General features: G+C 40.7%; 1 protein-coding gene across 1 annotated transcript in view; it reads right to left on the bottom strand.

The window, feature by feature from the left end:
• tcf7 (transcription factor 7) overlaps positions 1-20309 on the bottom strand; it is a gene marked incomplete at both ends in the record, with an annotated part of 52843 nt that extends 32534 nt beyond the window's left edge. Inside the window, 3 exons of the mRNA XM_083909873.1 lie at positions 17779-17885; positions 19033-19102; positions 20127-20309. Coding sequence (XP_083765999.1) covers positions 17779-17885; positions 19033-19102; positions 20127-20309 — 360 coding nt within the window. The remainder of the gene's footprint in view (positions 1-17778; positions 17886-19032; positions 19103-20126) is intronic.
• Between the last annotated feature and the right edge of the window lie 571 nt (positions 20310-20880).

Below are 20880 nucleotides of genomic sequence, written 5' to 3'. Positions count from 1 at the left end.
TGCCTTTGCCTACAGGTTTAACCTTGCAGATTGTAATTTTGTGTTTTTTACAGACTCTGAAAAGTCCTCTGGATGCATTAAGAGATGATGGGACACTGTTGATGTGATGTGATGAAAAAGTCAAGGGTTAAAAATGTTTTTTTGTGTGTCTGCAGGCTACAAAAAAAGTCTAAAAATAACAGTTTAATGTTATAAATATAGTGTAGGATGACAATATGGGACGATGATGAGTGTCACACTCGTCTGTGAGAGTATTTTAGGCTATAAACAGATGTTACACCTTACAGCATTATAAAAAGCCTGTGTGGAAAAGAGAAAGAAAGAAATCTCCTGGTTCTCATTTTGGGGCAATAAACTGTGTTGAGGATTTCGACATTGGCACAACTCCCCTGGAGTCATGTGTATACTTTGGGCGAGTGAAGCGAGGGCGCTACCATCCAGCTGACCACATGTGGAGTTTGGCCAAAGCCTTTTTTTTTGGCGAGAGCTAACGATGGTGAGCTCTGCCACAGTGCTGCATGCCCAGGCCCAGGGGGCCTCCTCGCGCAGCAGCATCAGAGAGACCGACCTCTCACCGCTCGCCATCTCTGTGTGTCACACTGCGCATGTGTGTGTGTGTGTGTGTGTGCATGTACTTAGACATATGCACTGCTTTGATCTGGGGCAACATTCATCAGCATTGTTTCCTCATGTGTGTGTGTGTGTGATGGAGTTCTCCAGAGAGCATGGCAGCCCTGTGGTTTACACAGTGCCTGCCAAAGCCGCCGCTCACTTGGCTAAACGGGTTGGGGTTGATATTCTGCTATCGATCATCTGAGCTAATAACATGGTGAGTTGCCTCCAGCGTGTAATTATCACCCCAAAATAAAGTGGCCAGCTCTACCCAGGGACCTCTGCTTTTTAAAAACGTGAGCCGCGCTTTTGTCAACTCGCTCCCTCTTCCTTGTCTTGTGCTCTCTCTATGAGTTCAACTGTGAAAAAAGTCTTTAAATCCTCAGACAAATTTTTCCCTGTGGGTGTCATGTGGGAACATGCCCCGTCGACGGTTTTCTGTGTCAACGACGAGTTTCCTCTCTGTGTGTGTGTGTATGTGTCGCTGCGGTGTGGGAACAAAAGTGAGCAGTGCTTCGTCAATGAATGTGTAATGACATGGTGATGATGATGAGGACGTCGCAAAGTATTTAAAAAGTACCTTTAGGGCTTAGATTAATGTGAATTTTTCATGCTTCTGTTCATCTACAGAACAATTTTAGGCCATCTTTCTGATTCTGCTCTATAGTCTGTCTTTTGTTGGTTGTTTTGCCTGAGAAAAAGCCTCCATGGGAAGACAATTAAGTATATTTGATTGATTGATTGAAACAGATTAGTTCATATTAGAAAGGAATAGCTCCAAAAAAAAATAAAAACATCAGCTAAAGTAGGGGTCTCAAACTCAAATAACCTGGAGGCCAATGCTGTTCACAATATTGCACACCACTGTATACTTAATAATACTATTTATGATGTAAAATTAATGTTATAATATCAAAAACAGACTTTTATTTTAAATGACATCAATAATAGTGTGGACAACTGTAATTAAAATGTGTGACATTAGTGGCTCGGGCCCTAACAAGTGTATTTATACAGTATATATGTAATTGAATGTTGTGCATGACACATTTAATAATGCTGTTATAATAAACTTTGCTAGCAAACATATATTATATTCAATCACCTCGCTGGCAGCTGTGCCTCAAGGTAAAGACAGTGAGGTCGTGGGGCAATTTTTTCATTATCACATGATATTAAGTGGGGGGCCGCCAGTTTGAGGTAACTCGCCCAAAAACAAGGATTTCTCATTGTTACCCGTCCATCCATCAGTGCATCCTCTTCCTATTTCCATGCACACTCCACATTCTTCCACACATCCCTCCATCACTGTCACCCGTCCTCCTACAGTCTATAAAAGCGCCTCATGTTTGCATCTGCGGTCGGTTTGGGGGGGGAGCTGAATTGTTTAGTCGTGATTTGTAATGTAAATATGTGGCCGCGTATGAATGTGCACGGCTCCCTCTGGACACACAAACACAAACATGTTGCATATTCAGAGAACAACCAGCAGCTGCCTGGCTCAGCTCCGTCTCCTACTAAGCCATAATTGTTCCCGGGCCTCTCGTCTCTTCTCTTCTCTCTCTCTTTTGGTTCGGCTCGAGCCAAGCGGCTAACCATGCTCAGTCCTTACGGCCTGGCTTGGCCCCTCTGGGCTCCACGCTGCACACTGCACACTGCACACTGCCAACTGCCCGGCGATGAAGCCGATACACAAGTACAATGCACAGTGACAATGGTTCTATTTTTAAATGATTTAATCATTTATGGACCAGAGAGAGAGTGAAGGTGACGTAACGGCAGCCTTCAGCAACCGTGGTGCTTTGTTTCTCACCAGCGAGGTCTTTCTGTTGCTTTATAAATGATTATTTGTTATTGATTACTAAGCTGTAAATCTGCACAAAGGCTTTAATTTATATCAGGACAACAAGCAATGAATTAATTAAAAGATTTTTACTTATTGATTTGTGACGCAGCTGCACAACATAAGACGATAAATTTCATGAGTTCATCTCGGGTTCAATTAGTCAACGATCCAGGTCACATGATCTTCAGTCTACAAGGTTTCCCCAGGTATCATCATTTAGGGCTGAAACAGCTACTCTATTAATTGATTTTAGTGTTTTTAAGGCATTAAAACAATTTTTTGATTGTTTTAGCTTCTTAAATGTGAATAATTTATGGTTTCTTTGCTCTATGTGACAAAGAAATCATTAAAACTGAATAATTTTGGACCAAACGAGACATTTGAGAACATCTGATCAGTGGTTTACGACATTTTATCGATTATGAAAGTATCTCTAAAAACTTTAAACTGAAAAATGAAGGATGAAGGATCATGTGACGAGAAGACTGAGTGTTTCTGAGCACCTGTGGCTCGGTGAGATCGTTCCCTCGAATGTTTGTTATTTAGCGCGTTACTTAGCAAAAAAGCTGGTGTTTTCATTAGGAGGGAGCGAATTACGCGGTTTGAGAGCAGGGCGCAAGAATTCAGCTCTTTAAAGTCAATTACCGTTTGGAAAGCAATCCTATCGTGCATTAAGAATCCAACTAAAAGTCAAAGATAAAAGAAGCCTTTTCCACATCTTTCCTCTCTCTCAATCTATCTAAAAGTCCCTTGCTATCTTCCTCCCTCTCTCTCTCCCTCTTTCCATCATCCTTTTAATCTCCGTCCAAAGGAAACATCGTGTGGAACCAGAAAAACCAAACAGCTCGACTGAGGCCAAAACCAGAGATGGCTGCTCGCTTGCTCCCAACCTGGACTCTTTCTCCCTCCTTCTCTCTCCCTGCAGCTACTGCGTGTGATTCCGCAGTAAAGCACGAACAGGCCTTTTTAAAGCCATGACATCACTGATCAAACTCTGTGATTTTTCCATTACTGCTTAATGACAAAACACCTCATCCACTGCCAGCATGTCAGGAGATATATTTGAGGTCACGCAGCATGGTTTGTGAATGTGCTCAACTTTCACTTTTCTCTGCTTTCATGCAGCAGTGAGAGATGAGGCTTTAACATGTGTCGTCTCTCTCCTCCATGGATTAATCGATTGTTTATCGATGACTCAATTAATCATCTATTTTTATCATCGATTAATCGCTTTTAGGGTTTTTTTTTTATTAATCCGTTTTCAGATTTTTCAGATTCTAATATGTGAATGGTTTGGTTAACACTGATATATGAATGTGAATACTTTCTAATCTCTGAATGTGAAAGTTTTCTATTCTCAGAATGTGAATATATTCTAATCTCTGAATGCTAATGTTTTCTAATATCACATTGTGAATATTTTGTGATCGCTGAATGTCAATTTTTTCTAATCCTGGAATGTGATTATTCTGTAATATATTGTAATCTCGGAATGTCAGTGTTTTCTAATCTCGGAATGTGAACATTTTCTAATCTCGAAATGTGAATATTTTGAAATCACTGAATGTCAATGTTTCCTATTCCCTGACTGAATATTTTCTAATCTATGAATGTCAACGCTTTCTAATCTCAGAATGTGAATATTTTTCTAATCTCTGGATGTAAATATGTACTAATCTCAGAATGTGAACATTTTCTAATCTCTGGATGTGATTTCCAGACTGATCGGCATTGTTCAACATTTTCCGACATTTTATGGACAAAAGAACACTGGATTAACAATCGACAGATTACTCTATTCTGAAAATAATGGTTAGTTATCAACATCTCAAGGGTTAAATAACATATCCTGTTAATGGGTCATGTTTTGACCTCATGTTGCCAATTCATTTCAGATTAATCAAACTTATTTCAACATCATCTGTTTATCTCATGCTGTTTTCCATTGTGGGGCAGACGCGTTTGTTGTTGTTGTTTTTCAAACACTGACTTCTCCTTATTTAAAGTGGCAAAAGGAAAAAAAAAAGAAGAGGAGATGCAGTTGAGCGAGTGAACCTTTAAAATTTTCCACCGGCAACACAAAAGCCGCACACAGGGAGGAGCAGTGTGTGTGTGTGTGTGTGTGTGTGTGTGTGTGTGTGTGTGTGTGTGTGTGTGTGTGTGTGTGCTCTTCAGGTGACAATAAGACTCGAGGCCTTTATTTTCCATGGTAAACCACAACAGGCTTAACCTCGTATAACTGTACACAACGAACACACACGCACACACACATGCACACACAGAGGGAGAGAGAGAGAGAATACCCTCAGTACATTTGTGTATATCAAATAAACAATTTAAGTCTTGCTCTTTTCAAAATAGCATTTACATACACACTCCATCAGCTTCACCGTAGATGTTAATAATCCTCGTCTCTCGCCAGAAGTCAGGACTGTAATCTTCAGATAGTATTTACTTGGCCCTGGTTTCAGGCATTTTTGAGAGACTTTCTCACACATTTGGAGGTTTGAAAACAAATATTAGTAATGTAATGCAAATTTATAATCAGAACTAATCACGAGACCTCACGTGAATATAATTGCTATTAATTAAGAGTTGGTGTAACCATGTTGCTCGTAGGTAGGAGAGGCCGTCGTCGACAGATAAGGTGAGTAAAGAGGGTGGGATTATGTGTCTTGTATTGAACCTTATAGAGAAAAAAAGTAAAAAATAAACAAGAATCTGTTTTTTGTGCCCTTTCCCTGCTGAAAATTAACTTAAACTTAACTAAAAGTTTGCGTTATCAGCGCTAATTGACAAAGAAGCTGCCCCAAAACAAAACTACAAGTATATTTTCTTTAATTGTTTCATTTCCAGAATAAAACCACATCATAAAAAACTGTTTCGTTTTAAAATAAAAGTAACAGTATTTTGCATCAGTAATGAAACGGATGATCTTTGACGTGGATATTCACTCCATCTTATGAATAATAAGCGCCGTTATTAGTCATGTATCTCTGATTATTTCTCGCTTTCTCTCTCTTTCTTTCATTTCATTCTTTCATTTTGAAATCTGACTCTTCAAACTCAGAGGCAGTGGAAGCCTGCAGGAACATTATTGTGGACTTTTTTTTCTCCCTGTGGTGAAACTGACAAAGAAGAGAGAGAGTGGAAAAAATACATCCACACACACTCTTCTTCTTTCATGCTTTTTCTCTCTTCTCTAATCAAAATAGCATACCAGTGACTTAGTGTTAAAGCTAATGGATGCTTAATTGAAACCAGTTCTCCCCCAGGATTAACGCCGCCTCTGCGGGGCGATCCACTGGAGCCTGGATGGCACTCGTGCTGCGCTGCTTGTTTGTGACAGTGTCAGAGTTATGGCAGAACTTTATTTGGCTGAATTAAGACACTGGGTGCTCGGTTTTACTTTAGTATTTAAAGAGAAAGAGAGGAGTGATTGGAGAGTGAGCGATGAGGTGAAGGAAGAAGGAGGGAGGAACTATGAAAAAGAAAAAGTGGCTGCCACACTACTGAACGGATCCTCCGAGGGTCCCAGCGATGAGCTGACGACTGTAAATCTGCTATAAAAACATCATCAATGGAGTCTGTCTGTCTGTCTGTCAGAAGAGAGTCTTCTTCCAGTGCCAAGAAATTAAATTTAAAGATAAAAAAACAGACTAATCAATAGCGCCTGGATGCAAAAAGTACCTAAATCCCATTATTAGTAATATAATTATCATTAATGGTGTTTGGGTCGGTTTCAGTGAGCATTAAACAGCCACATGAACTGATGTCATTAACTAATGTGATTATCATAATCACAATAGACTAAGAAAACAAGCTTAAATCACATCTTGGCCTTTTAACAAACCCATTAAAATCTTATATTTATGGATATTCACTGATAACTGAGTAAGTGAAGACTGAATTTAAAAGAAACAAGGTTATAATGAAAATGTAGGGCTCCTACTCTGCTGTTATTGACCCAGTTTGCTTTCTGATGTTGATTAAAAATATTTAATCATATAAAAGAGTCTCCCTCTCAGTCAATAGAGTGAAGAACTGTGTCTGTGGCTCTGCTGCCCACTTTGGTTTTCTACTTCAAACAAATTCCACTTCCTATCATTGAGACTGAGAAACTGACTTTCGATATTCAAATACGTGGGGGCCACCCTTTGGATTTTGGCGCTGCTTTTCCTTGAGTGCGGCGGTGAAATGGTTAAAGGTGTTCTTAAGGTGTCAGAAGAGTGTGTGTTTCAACTCAGGGGTTTGCGGTTTTCTCTTGTACCAGGTGCACAAACGTCGTGGTTACCGTCTCTACTCAAATGTTTACTGCTGCCTCCCTTCCGCTGCTGCAGCTACCTTCTCTTCTTCCTCCATTCTTTCTTTATATTTGGCGCGCGCCTTCTTTCGGTTTGTCTCGCATGCGTCCACTTTCTCCTCCAGCATCTCTTTCCTGCATCTGATGATCAGACTAATCTGAAGCCATCTGATAAATCAGACGATGCGCTCCTTTTGTTCTTCACTTCCTGCCCACCCACCTCTTCCCTTTCATCTGTCCGTGTGTGTGCATACAGTGTTTCCCACATACATGTCCTGTACAACTTGCAACACCTACACCATCACACACTCACACACACACACACGCCTATGCAGCCTCTCTCTCTCCGACACACACACACACACACACACACACACCGCACACCACACACTGCAGCAGACATCACAGCTGCTCTAGTTTTTGTTTGGCCTTAAAAATGCTCACACAAGCTGATTTACCACAGGACCTTGTCACACTTCTACACACAAACACACAATAAGGCTTTATGAGCTTCCTGGAACAATGCATATCAAGTGCAGCACTACTTTGTTTTGGATCTATCGTCATACTTTCATCCTTTCAGCACTCCCTTTTCTGCTCCTCCCTCCTCGTTTCCTCAAGGCCACATCTTGCTCCGCCTCCCCCCTGTGTTTTCAAACAATTCTCAAATCCGGACACAAATATTAAAAAGACGCTCCAGTTGAGTGTCGAGATTCCCATGACCACAGAACGTCTTCCCTTTCTCCACAATAAAACCAGGGTGAACAAAGGTAGGAAATAAATTTGACGCATGGCTTTTGAGGAAACCCGTCAAAGAGGGAATTCCTTCTTTTTATCCCCCTCCTTACAAATATCATCAACACACGGAAGCCGTGCCAAAGCATACGTGTTTACACAGACGTCACATTGCACGCAGACTTCTGCGACTCGGCGTTCACATGGGACTCATTTTCCCCCTCTGAGTACAACAACATGGGTGTTTTTTGTCTTTCTTTTAAACACCGCTGATGTAAATACTTCAAATATAGCTCTATCACTGTGACGCCGCGTTGTTGCCAAAGCCTTGTGAAAATCTGTTTTACAGCACAGTCGAGTAGAAAGTGTGATGTGAGATGTACTAAAACAACATGAAAGGTCATGCTGGTTGCTGACAAAGTTAAATATGTTTAAGATTATAAAGATTATAGTTCTTTGGATTCATATAATTTTGCATAAACCCCATAAACACATGTCAGAACCGGTCATTTCCACCCAAAACATGCAGCTGTATTTAAAGACCTCCGCCCAGGACAGGAGGTTATCTTTTCACCCATGTCCATCCTTTTTGTTTCTCAGCAGGGTTATGGATGACACATGTGCACAAAACTGTGTGCAGAGGTGCAGGACAAGGAGTTTTTGGGGTATATATAACAAAGAATAATGTATAATGCAATAAAAGGTGGTTGTACAGTCCACACTTCATGCATTTACCCTGCATTCTATCATTTATCACATGCACAATTAATCGGTTTCATGATTAAAACAAGATTTCTGATTGTTTCAGCTTCTTAAATGTGAATATTATTTTGTTTATTTGATCCATATAAACAAAGTAATCATTAAAAAGTGAATCATTTTGGTTTGTGGACAAAAACAATCATTTCCAGGTTTGACCAACATTTTTCAGTGTTTTCTGACATTTTAAGGACAAAATGATGACTCGATTACTTCATTAATGCACAGTTCTTTGCACCAAATTGCGGCAAACTCTGAACCAGCAGAGGAGCTGACGCTGCAGTGACACAGGCAAGAAAACAGACCATCATCATCATATTTACTGTAATATGCATGTAACCTCTTTCCCTGGATTATACATGCACAATAAACAATTAAAAGACTAAAAGACAAGTCAAACTAAACCAGGAAACAGGTAAAAAAATACCAATATTATTTCTCATGAGTCGTTGCCAAAAACAATGCTCAGTGCGTGTTTAATTGTCACTGCGTTGTGTGTGCGTGATATATGTTAGTGTGTCAGCGTGTGTACGCAGAGGAAGAAGGAAGTCGAGTCTGTACAATACAGCAACAACGATGAGAGAGCGTGCCTTTATCTCAAGGCAACACCATGCAGCTTTGTTGTTTCTATGTCGGTCAAATTCTGTGATTGCAGGCTTGTTTTTTGGAGTGGAATACACCTTTGTCACAGCTTTTTAATCAATGGCAGCTCACTCAACACTGTAACCTTTGCACAGCACTGCACATACAGTACACTCTCTATAGATACATATATTAAAATAGTGCTTCCTTCCCTCGGCTGATGAGAATCATATGAGGGAGGATTATGATTTGGCTTCTGTGTGTGCGTGTGCTCCAGATCACAGCCATGTGTTGCTGGGTTCTCTTCATGCGGCTGTGGAGGCTCCAGCTGGTCTGGGCAGAGCCACGGGCACGGGGTGGAGGAGGAGGAAGAGGAGGAGGATGGGGTTTGGATTTAATTTAGTCGACTTTATTTTTACGAGCGGGTTTTTTTTTAATAAATTGCATGTTAAATATATGACGACGTGAAGGTCGAGGACATCGGGAGGCCCCCGGGGTCGAGATTGGGGGAGGAGAGAATTCCCATTGAAAGGCACTCGGTGGTTATGATAATAATAATGATGATGATGATGATGATGATAGTGCTGATCTGTTAAAGTATATGAATAGCTGATAATCTGTCAATTACTTGAGTGCAAGTGCTAATCATAGCGTGTCAAGGCAACAAATCTTGGCTTTTTTGGACTGTTGGGATCATTGGGAATGAAGATTATATTCATAAGCAACTAATCTGGAATCGTTTGGTCCATAAAATGTCAGAAAATGACAGAAAAATATTGATTAATGTTTGTCAAACCTGGAAATGATGTTCTCAAATGATTTGTCATCGGGAGCAAAGTAACCACCTTAAACGACCAGAAATCTTGTGGAAAAAACCCTCAAACTGATAAATCGATGATCAAAATAGTGAAGATATAAAAGATATTAAAAGCAGCAGAACAGCGTAAGATAGACGAGTAAAAATGTATCACAGGCTCTAATATTTATAATACAACATGCAGTCACGCGTGCACACACACACAAAGGAGTTTTGTAAACAAGTTGTAAATTTCCTTACACACACACACACACACACTCACGGGTGAAAGAGAAAGATGAAATGTGCGACCCCGTGTCGGCGTCACACTGACTCGTGTTTGCAAACAGTCGCTGGCACAGAGACAAAAACACTTCAAGTGTGACTGAGTCTGCAGGCTGTGAAGAGAAAATGTCACTCACTGACAGCCCAGTTCATGTCTGCTCTCTATATTGGAGCAGATAGTGACGTTAATGTGCATTTAGGCTTGTGTTTAACTTAAACATGGTTTTTTGCCCCTTCACTGTGGCTTTGTGTCACAATTGTTTACTCAGAAATACACAAATATGACCCAAGAGTCATAATTTAATTACATATTTTAATATCAAATAAGCTAAAATAATCTGATACACAAATACCTGGTTAGATAAAGGGACCGGACATGTCTTTATTCTAACGTGAAGAGTTATTATTACCTCTGTGCACGCATGCGGCTATATATGGAAATTGAAACTTGTCTTTAACAAAAGCGGCATAGAGAGAGAGAGAGAGAGTGACTGCTGTGTGAAACTGTTTAACAGGCCGATTATTGACAGTGATGAAAAGGAAACGAGACATGACTAATTCCCAGAGGTCATGTGATGTAAAAAACAACAACAACAAAAAAAACCTCTCCATCTAACTAAAGTCTCACAAAAAAGCAGCAAAAATATGGTCAGGAAATTGAATTTGCTGTTGGTTTACGAACGGAAAAAATAAATGGACACTGTATCTTTGCGATTAAATAAGAAATAAAGTTGATTTAATAAGTTGTTGTCGATGTTTTGCGAGCGATAAAGAAAAAGGCACGCACGCAAATCGATTTAGGCAAAGTGGACGCAGGCAACAGCTTGATGTTATTGTCGTTATTTAACGATTTTTCCCAGAAGGCAAATCCTTTTTTCACATATTAAAGCTTTATTTTATCGTCTATATGAATAACGAGAGTAATTCCACATTGTATAAAACAACGCGACATGACACTTACATCACCAGCTCAACACTGAAGCACCGGGATCATAGTGTTTGAGCTGCTGAGAAACAATAACAGCAGGTTCCGCACGAGGAAGCCTTTTATCATGTAAGAGAGAATTCAGAGTCCCCAGCTGGATATTATTGATCTGCGCTTTAAATCTTTATCTTATTGTTTCAGTAAGGAAAAAGGGGAACTATATAACGTGAGCCATATGAGTTTTTTGGGAAAAGCAGATTTAGGAAGTCCTTCATAATGGAAGACATAGTTTGTAAATGGTAGAGTTAGATTGTTTTATTGAAGACAAAAGGGGCAGAGAAAAGAACCTGAAATCACATTTTCTTCTGTCTGAGAGCTCCGTCCAGCATCACATCACAAACTTTAAGTCCTCAAAATGCAGACTGTGTTGTTGTTTTCACATTTAGGATGAATGTACAGTAATATCTGCTGCTGTGGGAGAGCTGAGAAAACAAACACTCACTCTGTAAACAACAACTCCACTCTGAGGGGAAATTCTGCATGATTTCACTCCACTGGCCAGTGACTCACCTGAGCAAGACATCCCGCAACTCACGCATGCAAACATGCACATTTTGAAAACCAAATAGTGACTCAATTTGACTAAAAGCGTTTGGTCAAGTCGTGCAGTTAAACTCGTCACCACTTTCCCGACACTTGCACAGTAAAAAAAGAGACTGGCTGAAGTCTTTCCTCTCAGTCCTAGAAGTGAAAACACTGGGTGCAAAAAGAACCCTCGTTTAGAAGGAAGTCTATGGGAATATGAGCACTTTTTTCCCCTTTGAGGAGTTGTTTATCTCAATTGTCAAAAGGTTTCAGGTCCACTGAACGTTTATGTTCCACTTTGTAGGAATATAGATGATTAATTATGACTGGAAACAAGCGTGACTGACAGCTGATACTGTCCTTGTAACTTCCAAAACACCCATAGAGTTCATCAGACTCTACGAGTGTGTGATGTCATGAAGAGTCGCCTCTCTCAGGCGAGTCAACACATCACATTCTGCCTTTATGAGAATCACAGACTTATAATAACATCCACCGCACAAACCCGCACTTCCTTTGCCAACACCTGTCTTTTACTGCTCCCCCTACGCCATCCCGTATTCCCGACGTGCCGGAAAGAAATAAGTGGATGAATAATTACAGGTATTAACACCTCGGGGCCATCTAGAGGGGTTTCTATTTTTTCTTTTAAACTTTTCCGCCTCGTGAAATCATCGTTTGAACTGCTTCTTATTTTGGTGCCTTCAAAGACCTGCACAGCAACGGAGGTTTTATTATCTTATTTGTATTTCACTCCTCCCTCCGTTTCTCCCCCCTTCAAATTCACCCTGTTCATCTCTTGACATCCAAACTTATTTTGATTTTTTTGCTGTATGTTTCATGCTGTTTCCGTCAGGACGTGGCCTCAGGCTACACACACTTATACATTTAAGTTACAAGCACATTTAAGACACCAAAATTAGCTTCTCGACCATCAGTAAAGAAAGCGTAAAGAAGTTTCACGTCACCTAATAAAAGAAATCTCTGCTGTAACATTCTTTACACCCACACACACATGTCCTGAGAATGTTAATGGTCATTTGATATGCGTTATTCTGCTGTTGCTACATAATTAACTGTGATACAGAGCTAGCTGGATTAGATCAGAATTACCAACTTTTAATGACTATGAGGGAAAACAATGAGAATCTTATAGGATTGACCTTGTGCAAACTTGTTTTTTCAAGGTTTAGAGGCCCACAGGGATCTCATCTCTTGCGAATAATGTAGAATAAATACAACAATAATGAGACAACAACAACAACAACAACAACATGAGACACTGTATGTACAGTATGTGATGTGGAGGAGGACGTTTGCCAAACGGGAGATTTGCTGGGCCTCATTTCACTCACTATTGTCAGACTTTAGAGCAAGCATAATCTCACACTTACGGCTACAAGAGGCGAGTTAGAAATGTTGTCTTTCTATGCACACACAATAACAAACGTATAGAAGATTCGGAGAAGCCGTGCGTCTGACTGACCCCAGCGAAGTGAAAGCTGCTTTTCTTTTATTAGCCTTCTTAGATCTGAGAGCGGCACGGTCCTTATCATAGTCAGTCAGAGGCAGGGAGGCCCCTGTTGCTGATCATCCCAGCCCCTGGGTCTGTATGAAGGGGAGGGAGATTAAGGAGACCTCAGCCTGTGCTGGTGCCATTGTTTACCCAGGGACTATAGGGGCTGGCTGGCTGCAACCCTCCCCTCTCTCCCTCCCTGTCAACACCACAGTACAATAGGAAACAAGGAAGTGGCAAGATCCGAGAGACTCGCACACACACATGCCGTTCCCTTGATCTTTGAGGATGGACCTGGTATTATTTGGGTGGAAACAAGGAGAGAGGGGGGGGGTGAAGCTTGTCAGCAACAGCAGCGGATTTCTTTTTTTTTTTACGGATGTAAAACGGAAGAGATCGTAAATGTGTATGTGCCAAGACTTTTAATCTCACGTGCATAGTTGCACAAAAACAAGAAATGAAGCAGCTATGGATATGTTTAAGCACTATTACTTTTACATCTTATTTATCTGTGAATTTTCTCGTGTAATCTATGCCCTTGTTTTAGACATGTCACATATTCTTTTCTACGGGACAATTCAATAAACACACAACAGCTGAGACATTACCGTCTCAAATATCACGTTTTTAAACCAATAATCCCCCAATCTCATCATCTGTCATCACGCCGTGTTTCTTTGTATTTTCTTCAGTCGGTGAAGCGAGATTAAACGCCTTATCAGGAAATTCCCCAAAACAAAGATAGTCGCCGCTCTTACTCTTCAAAAAAAAAAAATCCCAGTGACTCAGGTTCGCACGCTGCCAAGAATCATCGTCGCAAAACAAACTGTTTGTTGTCCAAAAATCATCACTGACCAGGAACGAGTGAGCGGGAAAGTGTTTTACAGCGAGAGAGAGAGAGAGAGGGAGGTGTGTGTGTGTGTTGTGTCGTCATCTGCTCTTGTTGATGTCTTTCGTGTGACCACAGCTTCCACATCACAGGGAGTTTCACAGCTTCTCTGCCAGCAAATCAATCCACCAGCAGCTGAATATCAGTCCTTTATTTGCTTATTGATTTTCTACTCCCTGTCTCTCAAAAACACTTTTATTGATTTTAAGTTAAAGCTGCAATCTCTAAACCAGTTTTTTTTAACACAACAGATATAAAATACCTATTCTACGTCTTTAATCCTTTACTTTGACATCTTTTTCCCAACTTTTCTTTATATAAAGCAGTCTCTTTGGTTCATTAAACTCCAACAGTCATTTCTCCTAATTTCTCCTTAATTAATGATAGATTTTAATCCCCCACATTCAGTGTTTACTAAAGTTTTCACACAGAAAAAGAAAAGATGGCACAAACCTAAGACGCATCACTTATTTAATATACAGTACATATACACAGGACTCAAAACAAGTCATATTTTAAGATTTTTAAGTAAGATTTTAAAGGGAAACGATGCTCTTAAAAGTATGTGAGGTGCAGTCACTTGACTTTATATTATTTTTAAAATAATTTAATGATTAAGCTGTGAAGAACAGAACTATAAGTTGAAGTATAAATTTGCTTTTTTTGGCACAAAGGTGGAGAAAAGACCAAAAAGTAAATGGAGTTATGCGTTTTACTGACTCCCCTCAGCTGCTGTTTGACGTCTTGAGACGACAGAGACAAACCCACTGTCGTTGGTAATCCACTGCATTACACTCACACAGCTTATCCACAAAAGTCTGGCTCCACACAACACGACATTTGAACACAAACACGACCTTAAGGCAACAATCTTTGGGGGAGAAAACACGCAGATGAAGACATTCTTCACATGGCAGAGCACAGAGCGTGCCAAAACCCTTAAATACATACAAATGACTTAGTGTAATGAACTTAAGCAGCCACCGCGCGTACACACACAAACACAAACACAAACACCATCTCACACTCACTCAGTGTGGATAAAGCTTTATCCAAAGACAACACGCGGGAGGAGTTTACTCATATCTCTGAATCCCACAAATCTCAGTTTTTGGGTCCAGCTGATGTCTCCATTAATATTACAACAGTGAAATGTCCCATGAAACTGTTGTAATACCAGAATTACCAGTGAATCAGAGATCTACAGAGACAGAGATTAGAAGCTTTGTTTCTACACATTAATAGCAGAAAGGTTGTCCGATTCACAAAAATCTGGTTTGGGACGACATGTTAATCTTTTTCAGAGACAGCTTTTGGGTGTATATTTATTTATTTTAAATCTGACCCCAGTGATGGATGTAAATCTTCAAACAGAATCTCATCCGAGCTCTGAGCTTTGAGGGAGGCCAGAGAGCGTCGTCGGCTACACTGCGTTTATTCAAACAGCATAAATAAATAAATGCAGGGGAGGAAAAAAACTTTTCTTTTACTTGTACAGTAAACGATAAGCCCACATGATTTATACGCAGGGAAAACACACACACACAGAGGCAAATATTACAACTGATATGTGTCTTCCAGTCACTCGTGTGATGACCTCATAATGAGTTCAGCAGCAGTTTATGGGAAAACAGCAGCAGAAAGTGGCTGGTAAATGATGACACAATCTGTTTGGATATACCACCATCTCCTCTGTCTCAATGTTTTGTCCAGCTGACACTTCATCACACCAGGTATTATTCACATTCAATTAAATAAAACCAGAAAATGAAAAAAGGTGATAGATTTAGAGATTTCTTGACAAATTATTTCAGCTTTGCCCACTTAAAACTTCTGGATTACCATTTATTATTAGATATAAGTGCTGAAACAATTGATTACGAATTGATTAACTGGTTTGAGGGTTTTTTCATAATTAAAACAAAGATTTCGGATCGTTTTAGCTTCTTAAATGTGAATATCTTCTGATTTATTTGCCCCATATCAACAAAGAAATCATTCAGAGTGAATCATTCTGGTTTGTGGACAAAAATAAGACATTTAAAAAAATAATTTTCTCCCTTTTCTGACATTTTATGGATCAATTGATGACTCAATTCATCGATTATGAAGATAATCGTTAGTTGCGGCTCCAACAATGACTTATTTGTTGATTTTTGCCTTGTTTTTGACTCCTAAAAATGCAGCATGAAGTGTGACATTTAATATTTCAGTCCTATAGCATCACAAACACTATAATAAATTTAAAAATCATCATATGCCAACACAGAAGGACAGCAGTGACACACACGAACAGATGTGTAACATGTGTCGCAACTTTAGGAAAACACCAAACAACCTCTTCTTTCTTTCTTTATTCTGTCCATCTTTACACAGACCTTTACTCCCCATTCCGTGTCTTCCATCCATCCATCCATCCATAATCATCACCCCCCCCCCCACCACCACCTCAAAAAACCCTTAAACCACTACTCTCAGCGCTTTCAAGTGGCAGGTAGACAGGACCGATGCGCCTCCACTGCCTCACAACTCGCGGGCTAATTACAAGGGAAGCGGCAACAAGTGAGCATTGTGTGGAGTCTCGAAGACACACAGGGAAAGAAAGTGCTCTTTATCTTTTCCCCCCCTTCTTTTTCTTCCCTCACTCCCTCCTCCCTCACTCCCTCCTTCCTTCACTGCGCTCTCAACAAACACCATCTCCAAGAGGCTCTGCGGTTGACACTCCAGCATTGGAGAAGGAGAAGATAGAAAATTAACAAGCGACAAATACCCTCACACTTGCTCACCGTGTGTTTGTCTACCATTACGCCGGATGTAGCGTGTTAAGCAGCGATGAGTATAAGCATCTTTAAGGAAATATCAGTTCTCTCACTCCGTTGTATACAATTTTTATTCCTTATCACAGTCTAGGTTGAAGAATAACACTATTAAATTAAGCAGAATGTGATTTGGGAACAAAACAAGGCTGAAGTGTTTTATTTACAATAGAAAAAGTTACATTTTAAAAGCTTAAAGTTAAACTTAGAGGGGGAAAAACATTAATATTCAAGTACAATAGCCTTTCCATATTTATTTGGACCCTCTTCTCCTTTTTTAACTGTATAACAATAACAAAGCAATTTAATTTTTGACCCCCCAATGACCCTTTCAAAAACTCCCATGTCTAACTTCTGGGAATTAACCCAGACACTGAGAGCAAGATTCCTCGCAATTTAACAGTTAATTCATTCTCGCAGGTATGTGTACGCTTGAAAAATGTGTTCACGGTGACAGCATCCGTCACATTTCACCTTCAGCAGAGGTGTAAACCTTTTCCCCCCCTCTCACGAGGCTGCGGTACTTTGATTTCACTTCACACACTTCAGTTTATACGGCCGTTACGGGAAGGCATCACACTTTCAGGTGAAAGCGCTAAATAAGAACATGTGTTTTGTGGTGTTTGTGACAGATATGCAGTTATATATTCTACTTAGAGAGGTTAAATACCACCATAGAAGCCTCAATACTGGCAATATTTTTTTTTAAATGTGGAAAAATATATATAATAATAATAATAATAATACTTATTTTCATGTTTGCTGGGGGGGTGTGACTGAGATTAATCAACTTTTATTTGCTTTTCATGTCAAGAAATAGCCTTTAATACTACTTTTTAAGTTGTGTAAGTAGTCTAAAGTAAACTTATAAAGGAGCCGAAAGATCACATTTCCATACCTTCCTTCTATGTCAAGAGCATCACCAACAACACTGAATGTCATTAGCACAAAACCATGTGCTCAGTGTTTTAAAAAACCACAGTATACTCGCTCAAGTAAACAAACTTGCAGCACAATATACACACAAACACAGAGTCAGAAAAGGCACCTCTAAAGAATTAAAAACTCACACAAAATAAACTCATTTGGGACCAAACCAGCAGTTAAAAGGAGAGAAAGTTGCACTTACAGATGTAGAAACTGAGCTGTTGGGGAGGTAGGGGTCAGGCAGCATCAGGAACGGGTACCCAGGATATGCCGGCGTCTTGTACATGCCTCCATCCTGCTGCTTGGACACTGAGGTCAGAAAACAAACAATTAAAAACAATCCAGAAAAAAACAACAAAAAATGTTTTATTACACTTAAAGTTTTGTTTAAATTCCAAAAACCTGCTTTTGCACAATATGGATAGGGATGTACTTACTCTCACAATGTCAAAACCCACAAAAAAGAATAATGTATCTGTCATAAAACCCCGACACACGAACTGCATGTGCATACAAAGTAGGTCGGCTGTTTTACAAGTGTGTGTTCGTCCCTACATGTTATATCCTTGTATGAGCTCAGGCGAACACAATACTGCAGACACAAAGCGTTACAACCTTCACCTAGTCTGAGAGGCGTCAACTCCTGTAGCCTACGTGTTAATTTATCTCTCACCACCACCCACATTAAGCATCGGCAGCAGCAGCCTCTCAGTGAGGGGACCCACTACAACTGCAGGTTACACCTAAAATACTCACACACACACAGTAAACTAACTCCACACCGAGCGTCTCTGAAGCTGCCGAAAAACGTTTTACTTTGCCCCAAAGCGACAGGATATCAGATGCAGTGACATGCTGTATGTAATCAGTATCATTCAGTGTGGTAATTTAAATTTTTTCTTCTGCTTCTTCTTCTTCTTCTTCAAGACCCCCCAAATAGGCACATTTGTAACCACAAATCCACGTTTCTGACAGAGGACTATACTTAAAGAAACACGATGCGAGGAAACATTTATCATTTCAGAAATGACTGAATTAAGCTGGGGAATTTTTTTTTTTTTGCTTCTACGGTGACGCCTTTAATTAAGACCACGGCCATGTATACATTCACTGAAAAAGGGAGGGGGGAAGTGGAATTGTTGTTCTTTTTGGGTGGCCACCCTGAAGAAGAGGGGGACAAAACAACAACATATACTGTCAAAGAACAAAAATAAAGATTAGAAACTAATAGACCTTCTAGAGCTGAGAACCCGAGGATGACTTCTTCACAGTGAAGCCTACACCTGAAAACAACTCTTTGAAGTTTAGCTGACCATAATAGTCCTCACTTAAACACAGCAGGGGGGGGATTTCTAATCTCCTCAGCTGTTTTCTGAAATAGTGGTGGCCGCTCTCAGACCATGTGAGTGAGTAAGTGCAAATCCTTTTTAATTTTAAAAACTTTTCCAGTTCTTACCGCCGTCGAGATGCTCCCGGTGTTTCTCTGCGAAGCTCCTCTGCTCGCCCTGCTGTCCCCGCCTGATCGCCTAAGAAGGACGGACAACAAAATATATGATGGAGGTCCACATGTGCTTTTACTGCTGTTGTGAGTGTTTTTGTTGATTTACTTCAACACTTTTGTTGTCGTTTACAGCATGGAAAACAAAACAAGCTGTATATTTATATACACTGTGTCAACACAAGACAGACTGTGTCCACTCACACACACTTTAAATCCACTCACATATACTAGTATTCATACTGTGTCCACTCATAGTTACTGTACCACACAAACACTGTTTGTTCACTCTCTCTCACTCACACACACACTATGTATGTCCACTCACACACACACACACACACACACACACACACACACACACACACACACACACACACTGTATGTCCACTCTCACACACACACTGAATATCCACTCACACACACACACTGTATGTCCACTCACAAACACACACACACAGTATGTCCACTCACACACACACACTGTATGTCCACTCTCACACACACACTGTATGTCCACTCACACACACACACTGTATGTCCTCTCTCACACACACACACAGTGTATATGTCCACTCACAAACACACACACACACACACACACACACACACACACACACACAGTATGTCCACACAGAAACACACACTGTATGTCCACTCTCACACACACACTGTATGTCCACTCTCTCACACACACACAGTATGTCCACTCACACACACATACACTGTATGTCCACTCACCCACACACACACACACACACAAACTGTATGTCCACTCACACACACACTGTATGTCCACACAAACAACGTATGTCCACTCTCACGTGCTGTATGTCCACAAAAACACTTGTTAGCTAACGGGGACCACGTACAGAACCGGGTATATACCAGAGTTAGCTAAATAGCTAATTTACGTTCTGTGGTCAACTGTATGTCCACTTTCACGCGCTGTATGTCCACGCGGACCACTCACACTCACACACATACACACAATGTGTATTCACTCTTATATCAAAGACACACACACAGAGACAGAGAGCGGTACCACCTACCGCTGCGCTCGGACTTTGATTTATTTCCGACTCGTTGACCAGAGAGGACTTGAGGTCGGCCAGGTCTCGCTCCGTGAACGCGTTCTCCTGGATTTTCTCCTCCTGCTCGCCTTCGTCTTTGAACGCTATCATCTCATCATTGGCTCCCAGGTCGTCCCCGCCGCCGCTGCTGAGCTGAGGCATGTCTACTTCCCCCTCCCTGGCGATGTCTCGCACTTTGTTTGAAGAACAAAAAAAGGTAAAAAAAAAAAATTATTATTATAATAATAACTTTAAAAAAAGGGAGACGGAGAAAAGTCTGAATAAAGAACGCAGGGACTTTAGTGTAGAAAGTCCTCCGAGTGGCCGCAGAAAACCCCTCCACATGCAGAGCAGAAAAAGTTGAGATGTGGCGTCCCCGCCGGCTCCCTGCTCTCACTCGGTACAGCACGAATGTTTCCCCGCTACAGCAAACAGCTCATTTGAGCCCGAGACATGGCGAGGAGTCCCGACATCAAAGAGCGCCGATCGGATGATTGACAGGTCCGATGACTTGTTGGGGGGTTGTACGATTGTTTCACTCAGAGCCGAGGTTCTTAAAGAGACATCACCTCCCCGAGCTCAGCTCCACGGGCATTATTCATGACTTCCAGGGGCGTGTTCACACCATCCACAGTCCCAGGGCTGCTGCTGCAGAGAGGCTGCTGCTGCTGCTGCTGCTGCTGCTGCTGCAGTTTACCACTGGAAACTTCTCTCAAAACAAACATCTGTTCTC

The sequence above is a fragment of the Microchirus variegatus genome (assembly GCF_963457635.1).
Source record: "Microchirus variegatus genome assembly, chromosome: 2".
In the NCBI taxonomy this organism is placed as follows: Eukaryota; Metazoa; Chordata; class Actinopteri; order Pleuronectiformes; family Soleidae; genus Microchirus; species Microchirus variegatus.
Note: the sequence above shows the minus strand (reverse complement) of the source record. Positions and strands in the feature narration are given on the sequence as shown.